The sequence below is a fragment of the Helicoverpa armigera genome, chromosome 4 (assembly GCF_030705265.1).
Source record: "Helicoverpa armigera isolate CAAS_96S chromosome 4, ASM3070526v1, whole genome shotgun sequence".
Lineage (NCBI taxonomy): Eukaryota > Metazoa > Arthropoda > Insecta > Lepidoptera > Noctuidae > Helicoverpa > Helicoverpa armigera.
This window is the reverse complement of record NC_087123.1, coordinates 11517251-11530922: the sequence shown is the minus strand read 5'-3', so window position 1 is coordinate 11530922 and position 13672 is coordinate 11517251. Positions and strand designations below refer to the sequence as shown.

General features: G+C 36.3%; 1 protein-coding gene across 1 annotated transcript in view; it reads right to left on the bottom strand.

Moving 5' to 3' along the window:
* Nucleotides 1-1996: 1996 nt before the first annotated feature.
* The window catches only part of LOC110374543 (uncharacterized), a 157904-nt gene continuing 146228 nt past the window's right edge, over nt 1997-13672 (bottom strand). The window contains exons 5-7 of the mRNA XM_021332298.3: nt 9246-9414; nt 5406-5777; nt 1997-4265 (exon numbers count right to left, since the gene is read on the bottom strand). Of these exons, the coding sequence (XP_021187973.3) occupies nt 3923-4265; nt 5406-5777; nt 9246-9414 (884 nt within the window). The 3' untranslated portion in view covers nt 1997-3922. The remainder of the gene's footprint in view (nt 4266-5405; nt 5778-9245; nt 9415-13672) is intronic.

Here is a 13672-nt window from a genome sequence, read left to right as displayed (position 1 = left end):
ATGCGTGCCATGACATGGCAACATAGATTCCTTCATTTATTTTCTTTTTAATTGAAGTGGCATTAGGACATAAGCTTGGCAACTTGTTAAAGGTTTGTTACGTGTAGGTTCTGTAGGCTGTTGATAGATGTAAAGTATCGAAAATCAGCAAGCTAAAAAGGCAACTTTTGTATTTAATGTGTAGGAGAAGTGCACCTTTAAATTGTGATAGAAGATTAGTCAAGGGGCGCTATAGATTTAAACAAAAAGGAATCATTGGATTTTTCGAAACATTTTAGAGAATGGCATAAGAAAGTACCTAAATAAGAAAAGAAATAAACAGTGTAGTTTAAAGGTAGTGTAATGCACCCACTTTGGGAAAATAAAGAGTTATTTTATGATACCGAATCGAATAGCGTGATGAGTTGATACGATATTTTCTATCATAAAACATACAAATTGACCGTATCAGTTCTCTTTTGTATTCAAAGCGTTACTGAAATTTTATATCGAATTGATTACATCGTAACCCTTAATACGACTACTGAAAATATATTTTCGCGTGTTTTGATGCTTAACTAGATCCGACTGAGTACTGTGAAAAGAAAAGCTCTCGACGTAAATTCTTGAGTCACATCCATTGCTGTATTTCTACGAAAACGCCAACACAAACACAGCACAAAACAGGCAATGTATTTCAAACACAAACAAATGATTGTTAGTAAAGTTTCGTTGGTAGTTGGCGGCTAGATTGTTTGTCCACGGTTACCATGGCAACGGTATCGCAACATCTCGCAACGGAGGTGGAAACCACGCTGATTCGGTCAATGGGTCGTTGATCCGTTGCTGATTTATATATTTTTTTACCGCATTTTTTTGTTTAGACCATGGAAATACTGCCTGTGTAATGGTATGATATGTTATCTGAAATATGTATGTTGAAGAACCTATTTCTGGTGTAATATAGAGGGGGAGTTGGTTTAATTTATTTGTTTATTGAACCTGGTTTTCGCGGTATAGAACCTGATATGTAAATTAATGGTAAATAATGTATTATACTTCAAATAGCAAAAATAAAACGATGTCCGTTGTTTACTCTTAACCTATTGAGTACTCTAAATCTAACAGGATTCCTATGTTCATTTCTCCAACTCGACATTATGTACCAACGTATGATATTGTCATCTTAAGAATCCGATGAGTCAAGAGTCCCTATATAACATAACTTCCCATACATGGGTTGGTCGTGGCAAGCATATGATAACTCATTCACTGCCCTCATCAAAGCCCTTGGAATAGGTACTTACTGAAACTTTACTGAGTTATCTCCGACTACCTTACTTCATTACTGCAAAAGCTTGAAGCTAGTAGCGCCACCTACAGTGTGCAGGAGAAACTACATCAAAGCTATATACACGAAACTTTTCCAATTCATTGCTTTTAATTTTTACGGAGCAGGAAATGGTGTTGTATGCTCGGTTGAGTAGCTCAGTAGTGTAGAGAGAGCTTTTAAAACCAGTAGTAGTATTAAAAGCTTGCTATGCCAGTAGTTCTGCTACTCGTCGCTAGATGGCAGTGTAAGCAATAGATGATTGCTTAGTATATTTTAGTAGAAGTGAACGTATCCCAGCTTTGATGCTCGGATCGGCCATTATTCACTCATAGTCATTCGGCGTTTTATGAATGGCAACATTTTTTAGCAAACCATGACTCTTTTTTTTACATTTTATGTTTCTCAATACTAACAATCAGTTACCAACATCCAATTTAACAAAATAAATTATCTTTTATCTTTTATTCATTAATCAGATGAATTTGAATCGAGTCTATGTCTAGTTGTAGTTAATTATACCTGCAGCCAGTGGTTGAGACTATCAATAGAAATCAGAGTGCTTGCCTAATTCAGTGCTGACTAATAAAATTCATTTGATGACTGGCATATACTCGTGTACTCATAATGTAGGAAAGACATGAAAAAGCTTATAAGTAAGGTGGTTTCTAGAATAAAACAATAGCATTCTGATGATTCTTTATTTCCTTACAGTTATAAGTAAATATTAATCCCTAAGATACAATAAGAAGTTATTTTTGTTCCTATAAATAAGTTCTCCACTTGCTTAAAAAGAATTCACAGTACCTCGGCGTTGCTACTACTAAATTTACAATTAAGTAGTATTTACAGATCAAAATATTTTTGATATTTTTAGTACTTACTAGAAATTACGAGAGATTGTAAAGGTTTTTTTACTTATTTGAAGAAAACAAGTTTGAGGTATGATTGTAATACTAATAAGCACGTCACTAGTTACTAGTAGACTAGTTTTTTCGAAAACTAACAACATAAGTTACTACAGCTATGCATGGACCAACACTGTTGGATGTTGGATGCTATATTTCGATGGATGTGTTGGTGGATCTAAAATGTAACTAATATAAACCAGATTTGTCCAAATCGAGAGCCTATCGTCGGATCCTATTAAATATGAAAACTAAATTCTATATTTCAATTCAGTTGAATCGATCCTTAATTGGAGAGTGATTCTAAATTATGATAGGTATAGATTGTTCTTCTAATGATGAGTTATCTTAATCGACGATATGGCTTCACAATAACAATAGTTTTTGGATACAATTTACTAAAAGTTTTATTACAACTGCTTAAAATGCAAAATATTTTACAAGAACTTACACGAAATGTGATTTTACTTCATAAATGCGAGGACTAAATTAACTGGCAGTTTAGTACAAAAAATATTAATTTATTAGGTTTTAACTAAAATAACAAACGTGGAACGTAAACTTACATGGCTAATTAAACACGAAATGCCAATTATGATGTACGACACTTTATTTGTTAATTTCTTAATATTTTTAATAAATATACTTTAAATCAGTGAGAAAGTGTTAATAGTAATTTGAAATTATAGCAAGATTCCCACATTAAAGTTGGTAGTGCCTACATCGAAAGTTTTATTTTATTTAGATTAACATTATCAACATTTTCGAAACTATGGATAAGATTAAACATTTTTAGTATTCTAGAATTATATTTTCCCATAAATCTTACTGACTAGTACATTATAAATACAAAAAATAAAACAAATTACCACGACGCACTTAATTTATAAGCACAGCATTAGAAATTATAATATTAAAAACGTGTGGAATAAACAAACGACATAAAATTAAAATAGATGCGACTGTCATCTTTACATTAAAATTATTCTTACGTTAGATCTATCAACATCTAGTCCTATATGATCGTAGTAACATGTTCTATGTAGTTTCGTGTGTTGAGGTCTTAATACTTTGATACAACGTTAGTCTCTGCTCTAGATTAAAGAGGTTGACGCGTTCACGACTAATCGTAAAAGTAATTTTATATTACAAATATGGAAAATGAAGTATTTAATAATGACTACAAAAGTAAACAGATGCGATAAAGTGGTAACTACAGCTACATTGACGAGATGCACACTGGATTGCAGTTATGTAAAGTATGAATGAAATAGCTTGAGAAAAGATCGAGTAGACGAAGTTCGTATGTTCTAGCTACTCTATAAGGAAGAGAAGAAGAACACAAGTTTGATACATTGCGATCGATAAAGCTTAGGAAAGGTAACCTTCGTACATACAACCAATCAATGACCACTAATCTATTCGGGTTTCGAAATAATATGGCTGATATGTGGTAAGATCCATCTTCGTCCGTAATCCGTATAAATACCGATTCCTTCATCATTAGGTAGCAAATCCTCACTCAGTTGATATTAATAGTCAATTAGCAAATGAGAACCACCTAACAACAGGAATCGGCCAACTAATCGCAATGTATCAGCAATAAAAGCAAAAGAAAAAATCTCGAGGAACTTAAAACTTTATTAACGTCGAGGAATAATCGATTCTAAAACGATCGTTGGTTAGACCATTAGAATCGGATCGATCAGCCGGCGTTGCGGTTCGTGAGGACGTTGGGTCGAGCGGCGGGGTGGTGAGGGATGTCCATGTTGAACTCTTCGATGATGGTCTTGGGATGGAGAGCGCTGATGTTGTTATCGACGGTGTACGTCCTTGCGTGTGTCTGTGCGAGCGCTTGCCGCGGTTCGTTGACGAGCCAGTCGTCGTCGCGCATCTTCTTGCGGCGCGCGATTTGTTTGTCGCGGAGATGTCGCAGGCGGGCGAGGTGGGCGTTGATCTGCTGAGGAGTGAGGCCGGTGCGTCCTGAGCGCAGGAGTTCGGCGTTGCGGAGGTATGAGCCTTCAGGGTCACGGCGATTCCATGTGTAACTGGAAAAGGGATTGAGCTAGCGTAAGTAATTGGTTAGGACTTGCGGAGTGTTAGTAACGGATCCTAGGATCAGTTAGTCAAAACTTAAAATTCATCTTCAACTTAAAAGACGGGAATCTAAAGCTGAACAATTCAAAGACTTTTCGTTTCTTTGAAAAATCCACAAGAAAAATGTTGTTAAACGACTCATGAAAAGCGCGTTGCCAAGTGCTGTCAACTACCCAATTGTTAACAATATTTACATTCAGTCGGCTAGTTTTCAAAGAACTACAGGTCAAAAGGTCTCGTCAGTCCATCTGTTCGCGCCGATTAGCCTCGCATCTGTGCAATGTGCTGGCAGTGCCAAGCTTTCAACGAGTGGCATACTTGGCAGCAAGTGTAGACGAGAGACAAGCTCTGTTTAACTTCTCACACTGCTCATCACACTAGTATTTGGTTGTATTGTTAGATTGTTATGCTTTCCTGGTAATGTTGCTGGATCAAATTAGATTGAATTAGCAACTGAACTAAGATAGCTTGCACGATGCCCTTGATAATCGAAGACAGTTTTCATGCGGTTATCAGAAGTTGCTACGTAATTTTCACTTAAAACAGTAAGTAAGTTGTGAAAAATATTCAAGTTTGTTACAATTTCATTGGCAACAGCTTAAAAACAGATTTGGATTCAATTTTACACTGAGATGAGCTCTTGTAATGTGGAAGAACATACGATAGTTTATCTTTAGGATGAGTGAAACAATTCCCTCAAGGAAGGGAATCCACAGGAAATAGCTAGGAGTTCAATAACTCGTCCACGTCAAGGGAACGCGATAAGGGAGAAGAGATTGCAGTTAATTTGATCAATGCTTGCAATAAATGTACAATTAATGTGTTTTCGTTCGGAAGTACGTGCTCCGAGAAATTGATAGCTGTTGGTCTGGTAATGGAGAAAGTTGGCCAAACATTTACTATTATTAATGGGCCGTGTATCTTTTTTTACGTGATAAAGTTGTTTTGATTCCCTTATAATGGGCTGTTAAACATTTTAGTTTTTCTAGCTGTTCCCCAAATTTCTGTGGTTTTGGCAGAAATGCACGTTAGATAGAGAGTTATTATCGTAAAGGAATAGTAAAGATATTATGTTGAAAAGGTTAACTTACCCTGGGAACGGTCTCTTGAGCCGCCTATGAACGATAGGCCTCGATCTTTTCTTCAACTCATTCGGTCTCAAATCGTACTTCGAATTTGGAATCGCATTCGACCTCGGTCCGTGCCTCTTCTGTCCCAATCTCGGATGATGTACGTTTGGTCTCAGATCGAAAGGCTTGGGGTTCCTCACAGGGTTGACAGTGACGTCATTAACCATCATGGGGTCGTTGACCTCTCGACTAATGCTTGGGGCAGTGATTTCGTTGATCTTGCCCATTCGTTGCCAGCGTCGGCGCAAGTCCTTCACTTTGGCCTTTGGCAGTTTCTCGAGTTTTCGCTGGCAGATGTAGTGACGGGCTTCGATGCAGTTGCGAGGAGACCACCTGTGACCAATTAGCGGTGATTGTGATTAAATAACTCAATTAATAGTGGGTGAGTAATATCACAAAATACATAGGTACAGAAGTCAATCTACATACAAAGCGCGTTCGAGTCACGCAGACATAGGTGTCTATGTGTGCGTGTTCACAGACGAGCTGTCTCAAAACAACTCAAAACAGTGCGAGCGCGGCTGTCGTTTTCTTGAGATACGCGCGCCACACACAAGGTAAATAAATGTGCACGCGTTGTGATACTAACTGTAATTTGACTGTAATATTTTTAATTTTAATAACAAAAGAAAAAGTAATAATGGAGCAACAAAAAAAGTCGTATTAAATTGTTCAGTGGACGGTTGTTTGAATACAACTATAAACAGTGAACAGTCGTTTTTTTAGTCTGCCGTATTACCTATAGTATGTACCTGCTTTCTCATATTTCGATGGTTCGTTTAATAAACGCAGTTGGTAGGTACCTACAGTTAGGTGGGTAGGTAAGCGCCCCGGCGCGGCGGCCTCTGGCCCAATGCCGTAATAAGTTTTGCTAGTGTCGACCCAGGCGAACTTCCCAACCTACCCTCAAAGATTATTACTAGTAGGAGTTGATAATTTTTGTGATCATGGCGAGAGTATGTTGTAAGGTAGACGAAATAAAACTCGCACATCAAGGTTTCTGTAGGCAGAAGCAAGCTTAGATCAGGGACTGTACATACCAACCCATTACACACAAAAATATTTTTTTCGCAAGTAAAGAGTAGGGTAAGTATATATTTATGAATAACAGAATTATAAATTGCGGTTTCTAAAAAAGTTCGGTATCTCGTTCAAACGAATTTCCTTTGAAAGTGTTTATTAACCTCTTGTAAGCCACATTAAATATTTTATTATTAGGTATTGGTTTATATTTCATTTTTCCTGTTTTATTCTCAATAATAAATCAAATAATTAGATACTAGTACCACTACCACGTTTAGTTTTATAAAAAAGTTGACAGCCCTAGCGCGACCGCCGAGTTTAGGCATGAAAAGTGAAGTACATACATGAGATTGACTTCTGTACCTATGTATTTTGTGGTAATATGCAGTCTTTTAGTCGTAATTTTTTAACGTTCACTCAATGAGTTCAGGGCCGTTGTGTTTTTGTTAAGTATATGTAATAAGATGATTTTACAATAGTTTACTTTTTATTTGCTAAGGACATAGATAAAATTAAAAATTCAACAGTGTTACAAAACATTATAATTATACGAAACTTACACAGCGTACGAATTCCTTCATTACCCTAACCTAAATCCTCATTAACAGTACCTCCTACTTATAGTTCCCATGAGAAACCCATGATGACTCCATAAGGCGCCAAAGATATGACCTTCACATTTTAAAACAACCATAAAAATTGCCGGTTAAATATAGTGGGTATACTGTACGGTGACGTCACAACTAGAGACAAAAGACCTACACAGCCACAGAATCGTAAAACTTATTGGATTTCGCGGGAACTCTTTGGTCAGACGCGTTTAGTTTCAGCGTTGTATGATCTATGGGATGATCGAGAGCGGGAATATAATAATGATGTAATTTTATGAAGAGACACGAATTAGATTTTATTGTTATAGTAGAAACAATTGACCTATGCGTTGGTTGATGTCAATAGGCTGGCAATAAATGTTAATGACTCGTGAATTTGAAGGCCTCGATCATAAAATTTTGCTACCACTAGTTAGCTTATTTCTGAACACGCATTTATACAAAATAATAATAGAGTTGAAAAGATATGGAAAACACATTACAAGGTTTTCTAACAGTCAAAAGGAAGAAATATAACAACTATACTAGAAAGAACTTTACGCTAATAAATGAACCTGAACCTCGCGACTACGTATCATAAAGTAGGCCTTGCATAGAAAAAAAGTAACGTTACGTTAATGCTCACAAAATATAAAATCGCTACCGCTCATCAATTGCTTATGCGTCAAACATCTATTGTGATTTATCCGAATTCCAGAGCTTTAAGCTGTAACCGAAATCCCGTCGGCATCCTTGAGTGGCCACACTCTTATGTTTGTCACGAATTATGTATTGCTTCTAGAAACTGGAGCCGGGTCTTATTGTTTATTGTTAAGTCGCAATTTGTGTTTCTGCTGAGTTTTTGAATTAGGGTTTAAGGAATTAAGTATTTATTGGAAACTTGCGTACGTGCTCGTCTATGTTACCTATTCGCTCTTAACTTCTACTTATAAAAATCTTAGTGTCGATTTGTGAAGTGTTCTTCCCTAGTTGTGCTACATTGGGGGCAGTATAAGACACTATTACTGTAATAAATAATTAATGTATATAAGTAACACATACTAAAAATCTGTTCTATGATCTCTTGAATTTTCATCATTATGTAGTTCCTTGATACCACTACGAAATTAACAATTTTTTACTACTATATCATCTAACAATGACGTTCAGGCACTTCAAGCTGACTTATTACGCCTTGATGATTACTGCGTTAAAAATATGTTAGACCTGAATCCGTCCAAGTGCTCTGTTGTCACTTTCACCAGGAAGAATAACATTATTCCCTCTCACTACACCTTAAAGGGTCAGAAAATTAACAAATGCGATAAAATTCGTGATCTTGGCGTGATATTCGATACTAGGTTGTTATTTGATGAACATGTAGATAATATTGCGAAAAAATCTTCTCGAGCTCTTGGGTTTGTGATGCGAATGTCGTCCTGTTTCAAGGAAGCTAAAACATTTAAAATATTGTTTTGTACGTTTGTCAGGAGTATATTAGAGTATGGTTCCCAAATTTGGAACCCCAGATATGATAAATACATATTTCGATTAGAAGGTATACAAAAAAGGTTTATTCGATATTTATGCTACCGTACCAGGACTGAATACAGATCCAGTGACTATTTTAAATTGTGCGCTAAGTTTCATCTCCTGCCATTAGTAAATAGAAGAGAAATCTCTGACATTATTTTTCTATTAAAGATACTAGCTAATAATATTGACAGCCCCGAACTTCTTTCAAAAATGTGTATTAATGTTCCAGCGATAGTGACCCGACATTATAAACCGATCCATCTACCAATAGCATCATCAAATTATAGACAGAATAGCTTTGTGTGGCGAGCAGGAAAGTCACTTAACATATCATGTAAGTCACATGACATTGATATCTTTAATGCTAACCATGCGACAGTGAGAAGGATGCTGAGCCGTGATTTCTTTAAAAAATATACAACTTGATTGTATTGGATGGTTGAACTTTGTAGTTGTGTATTATTGTGTAATTCAATACTTTCATGTCTGTACACGATATAAGTATCATGTATACAATAGTTTAAAAGTGATGACCTATAATTGGCTGCATGTTACATAAATTGTCTCATAATTATTAAATGTTACTGCTGTTGGTTCTCCAAAAATTAAATAAATAAATAAAATAAATAAACATCGGATTTCAAAGTCTTACCTATACAGCAATTCCGGCATCATAGCGATGCAATGCCACTTCAGTTCCTCAGGGCTCATCTTCTTCATCTTAGAGAATGATTGGTAATGCATCTTGCGGAGATCGCCGCCCCAGCGCCATGACTTGACGCCGTAGTCATAGATACCACCGATCCATCGAGACGCCTTCACTGTTAACAGAAGGCATAAGAGATTTGAGTTTGCCTATATCTTCAATAGATCGTTCATCATCCTCCTGCCCATATATACTGTTTTCTCCTTTCTTACTCATCTATCTGCCGTCATCTCAATCAATAGTGACAAGATCTTTAACCGTATCGGCTTTCACACATTTCTTTGATATTTAATCCATATCGTGATGCAAACTAAAGGCTTGTCATTAAAGTTCATTTATTAAAGATGGTAAGTCAAATAGGCTTTATTTTTAATAATAAATAAGTAGAAGTCTGAAACAGCTCTTTGCTCTTGTACGAAAAAGTTTTTAATAATATGCCTCGTATATAAAACAAGCACCAGTAAAATGAGCTATCAAGAGTATTCACAACTTCTTTATTGCTTAACTTTGCTCAGTTTTCCTCGCTTATTACATTGAGTACCAGAATGAAGATATACTGTGCTAATCTATACATATAATAAATCTGTAGAAAAGTAATTTTTGTACATTGAAGAAATTGGCAAAAAAAATAGCCAGCATGTTAAAGGATAACTAACAGAACCCATTTCCATCATTTTTGTCATTTTTGTCTGTTTGTCTGTTTGTCTGTTTGTCTGTTTATCTGTTTATCTGTTTGTTCGTTCGGGATTCACGTAAAATCTACGAATTCAATGCAGACAATGCACAGTGATTCACTCTAAGGCCATAAATCGAAAAATGTCATAGGCTTATCCCCATTAGATCTACTTACTAACTGATTAACAAGTAAAGAAGCTACCAAAAACTCTAAATACCCGTGTCATAAGGTCAACTTATTGACCACTTTTGTGCATCGGAAGTTGGCGCATCTCGAGTCTAATTTTCGCAACGTGTGAGACATCAAAACTTAACACTTTGTTTTTGAGTGTCACTATTCCAAATCAAGTGTTTACGTATAGTGATAGTATGGAGGTCCAAGACCAAGGTATGTACTTCTATTATCAACTACTTTTTTATTTTTTTTAATGCGTTTAATATTTTTTTTTATTTTTTTATTGAAGGTAGCGTTTTTGTAGATTTGTTTGGTATACTTTGATTTCATTTGGACCTATAACTTTTTGCTGCTCAGTGCTGCACTTGAGGCAAATGTTTTTCGAATAAAGAGGATGTTCTTATAAAACCATATAAGTTTCATCTGCATCTTTCTGCCCCTTCTTGGGTTAAAGGAGTGTCAAAGTATGCATGTCCATAGTATTGAAAAAACTTTATATTTTAAGTTCAGCTTTCATGTTGTTTTAGGTAAAGTTTTCAAATGTTCTGTTTCGAGGACGACTATTTTTGACATTTGGCACTCTAAAGAGGGTAGTCCAAATGAAAAATGCAACATGTCCTGAATACTTTTACAGAAACATCGTGCCTTTCGGATGACATCGAAAATATCAAACTAGAGACTTTAAGTAATAAAATTATGAATGTATGTAAACGAATTTCTCATTGGGCAATATCAAATCGTAGTAGATCTAAGTTTATAGAGAGATATTCAGATTGGCCGAATGTAGTTGAAAATATTGATGTAGAGCGAATTGAGTTACATGTATCTCAGAAGTCTGACAAAGTTGAACAGGTTTACGAAAGTTCCCTGTCAAAACAAAGGTGTACTATCAAAAATTGTACTAGATTTGTTATCTGTTTGTAGTAAATACTTTTGAGCTTGAATGTATTCTGGTATATTTTGTGTTTTGTGTGTATTTGCAAAAAAGGTTGTTCGTGTATTTTTGTTGTTTTATTTTATTCCTTTATGGTTGTTTTTAATATAAATAACCATTATTTATATATATTTTTCATTAAAAGTCGCAGTATGACATGTTCTAGGTTTATCGTCTAAAACAAAATTACTGCGAGACATTTTTACACCTAAATAGTAATTATATATTTTTTAATGAATGTGGATATGTTATAATTTTAATAATTTACACTTCTCTTAACATATTTCAACGTGTAAAATAAATTAATTAAAAGTATTTGTGAGTTTCGTATTTATGGCCGCCTTTGTATGGAGCGTGAATCACTGTGCAATGCTTATATACAAAAATTCTACGTAACTTGGGGTATTACTTAGTTTTTGTTTCATCGAAATCGATTCACTCTATCAAAAGATATGATTAATTTTGTGAATTCAAGATGTAAAATATTACGACACGCAATCTGTTTGTCAAAACTGTACATTTGAATGTTGTACTTATATTAGTTGACCTATTATTAACCTTTACACAGAAAATCACACCTTCATAAGTAACTTCGGAAGAAAAAAAAAATGAAAATTGTGTTTAGCCAAGGTTAAAGTAGCTCCATCTGTGGTAATCTGTGTTAAATAAAATACACAAAATTTGTCAAAGGAGCGAGGTGGTAAATGACAATAAATTACCATACATTCTTTATAGAGGATTATTATTTCAACAGATGGAGTTGTGTATTTTCCGTAATTCACCATATTTTAACACGTAGTGTAATTTTTCGATAGACATTTCAATAGTGTTTGTCAGTTTGCCACATCAAAATCCAATTATAATTATTACCTTGATGAAAGGAAAATAATAGTTCTCAGCCAAATTTAAAACGGTGCCATCTAAATTATTTTTTGAATATTATGTCAAAAATGATGACTTTAGTATAACAATTAATTATCATTTAAAGTTACAGATGGAGTTTATATCAGGATGTTTTCATAAACATAGTTTAGCTTCTCTTCCACTAATGTGGTGGCCTTAAAACAAATTACTTTGAGTGAATAGTATTAAGTAGACCTTCATTATTTTTTCTGATGCAAAGTATGTAAACTTAATGCTAGAAGAAAGGAGGATCTGTCTCTCGCAAGTGCTGCTAAGCGTGAGGTAGGTAGGTAATGTAGGATTCTGTAGCTTTAAGAACAAGCCCAGATACAAAGTGCAGATAAGAAATGGGAGCTTTCTCGATTTAATACCATACACACGTAAAATGCTTACACATAATAAAACGTACAAATTGCGCGTCGCATACCAGAGACATGCTTACTTTCAACTTCTGATCGCAAATACACTGGTCACGATTACGAACAGTCTCAGTAAGACCCGAGCCAAGTCTAAAAAAACACCTTTTATATAAAACTACGTTTGATGTCATTCAATCACAAAGACAGAATTGTTTTCTGTTGCAAATCCTATCCACCTGTATCCTATCCTAATCCAGCATGCATTGCAGGTGTGCATTGCACAAAAACCAATGGTATCCTATTCGAGAAGTCAAAAGAGTCGACCTGCCAACGTCAGCTTCTGCGCTAAGCAAGTGTTCTTAATAGTACCATCAGAATTACATTCATCGTTGAATGAGGTAAATAAATTTTCAGAAACCGCAATAACAGTAGGAGCCAAAGCATATGATCGCTTCATAGAGCTCTGATTGGCCCCAGTTGACCAAGTCAGGTCTGATTTGTTCGTTCATCAGATCTTTGAAAGTTTTTCGGTGGACTTTTTTTACTTACTGTCGTCCTGTTTACGTGTGACACCAAATATGGTATATAAACGCAAGAGCGAAATTTTCCTGGTGTGCGGTAGTGACGCCCAGTATACAACACTTCTGTTTCTTTTGATTTGCTGGCTCCACCAAGAAATGACAAATTGAGAGCGTACATTTTGAAAATCTTGGCAAAACTGCAGGTTCCAAGTACGAACACATGAAGTGGACTCTCACAGATACGTACATTTTGCCTATTCGTGAACTAATGCAAACATTTCGGTGGAGTCCCGGCTTAGGCCTCCCCCACATTAGGCGTGCGCGATCCTCGGGCGTGTGAGTAGCGCGGGCGTCGCGAGCACGCTGCATGAACGTCGCGTTTTGCTGCCCTGCGGCATTTACCTACAGCGAGGTCGCGGCGCGCACGCGCCGCTCTCCTTGACGTTTAACTGCTAAGGCGTTTAGCGGGTAGCGGGGATAGCGGGCGAAGGGGTCAGAACGCAACTCGAGCGTCGCGTCGCTTGCACTCTTCACACATGCCGCAGGGCAGCAAAACGCGACGTTCATGCAGCGTGCTCGCGACGCCCGCGCTACTCACACGCCCGAGGATCGCGCACGCCTAATGTGGGGTCAGCCTTACCATAGTGAGTAAGTGCACAGAAAATCCCCGTCATACAAGTGTTTCACCCCAGTAGTGAAACTATCCTACCCTATGCGCCTGCTGATGATGATGACTCATTTTATCATCCATCCGGCTATTCCCCAACTATGTTGGTGTTGGCTTCCAGTCACCGAATCTGTTTGAG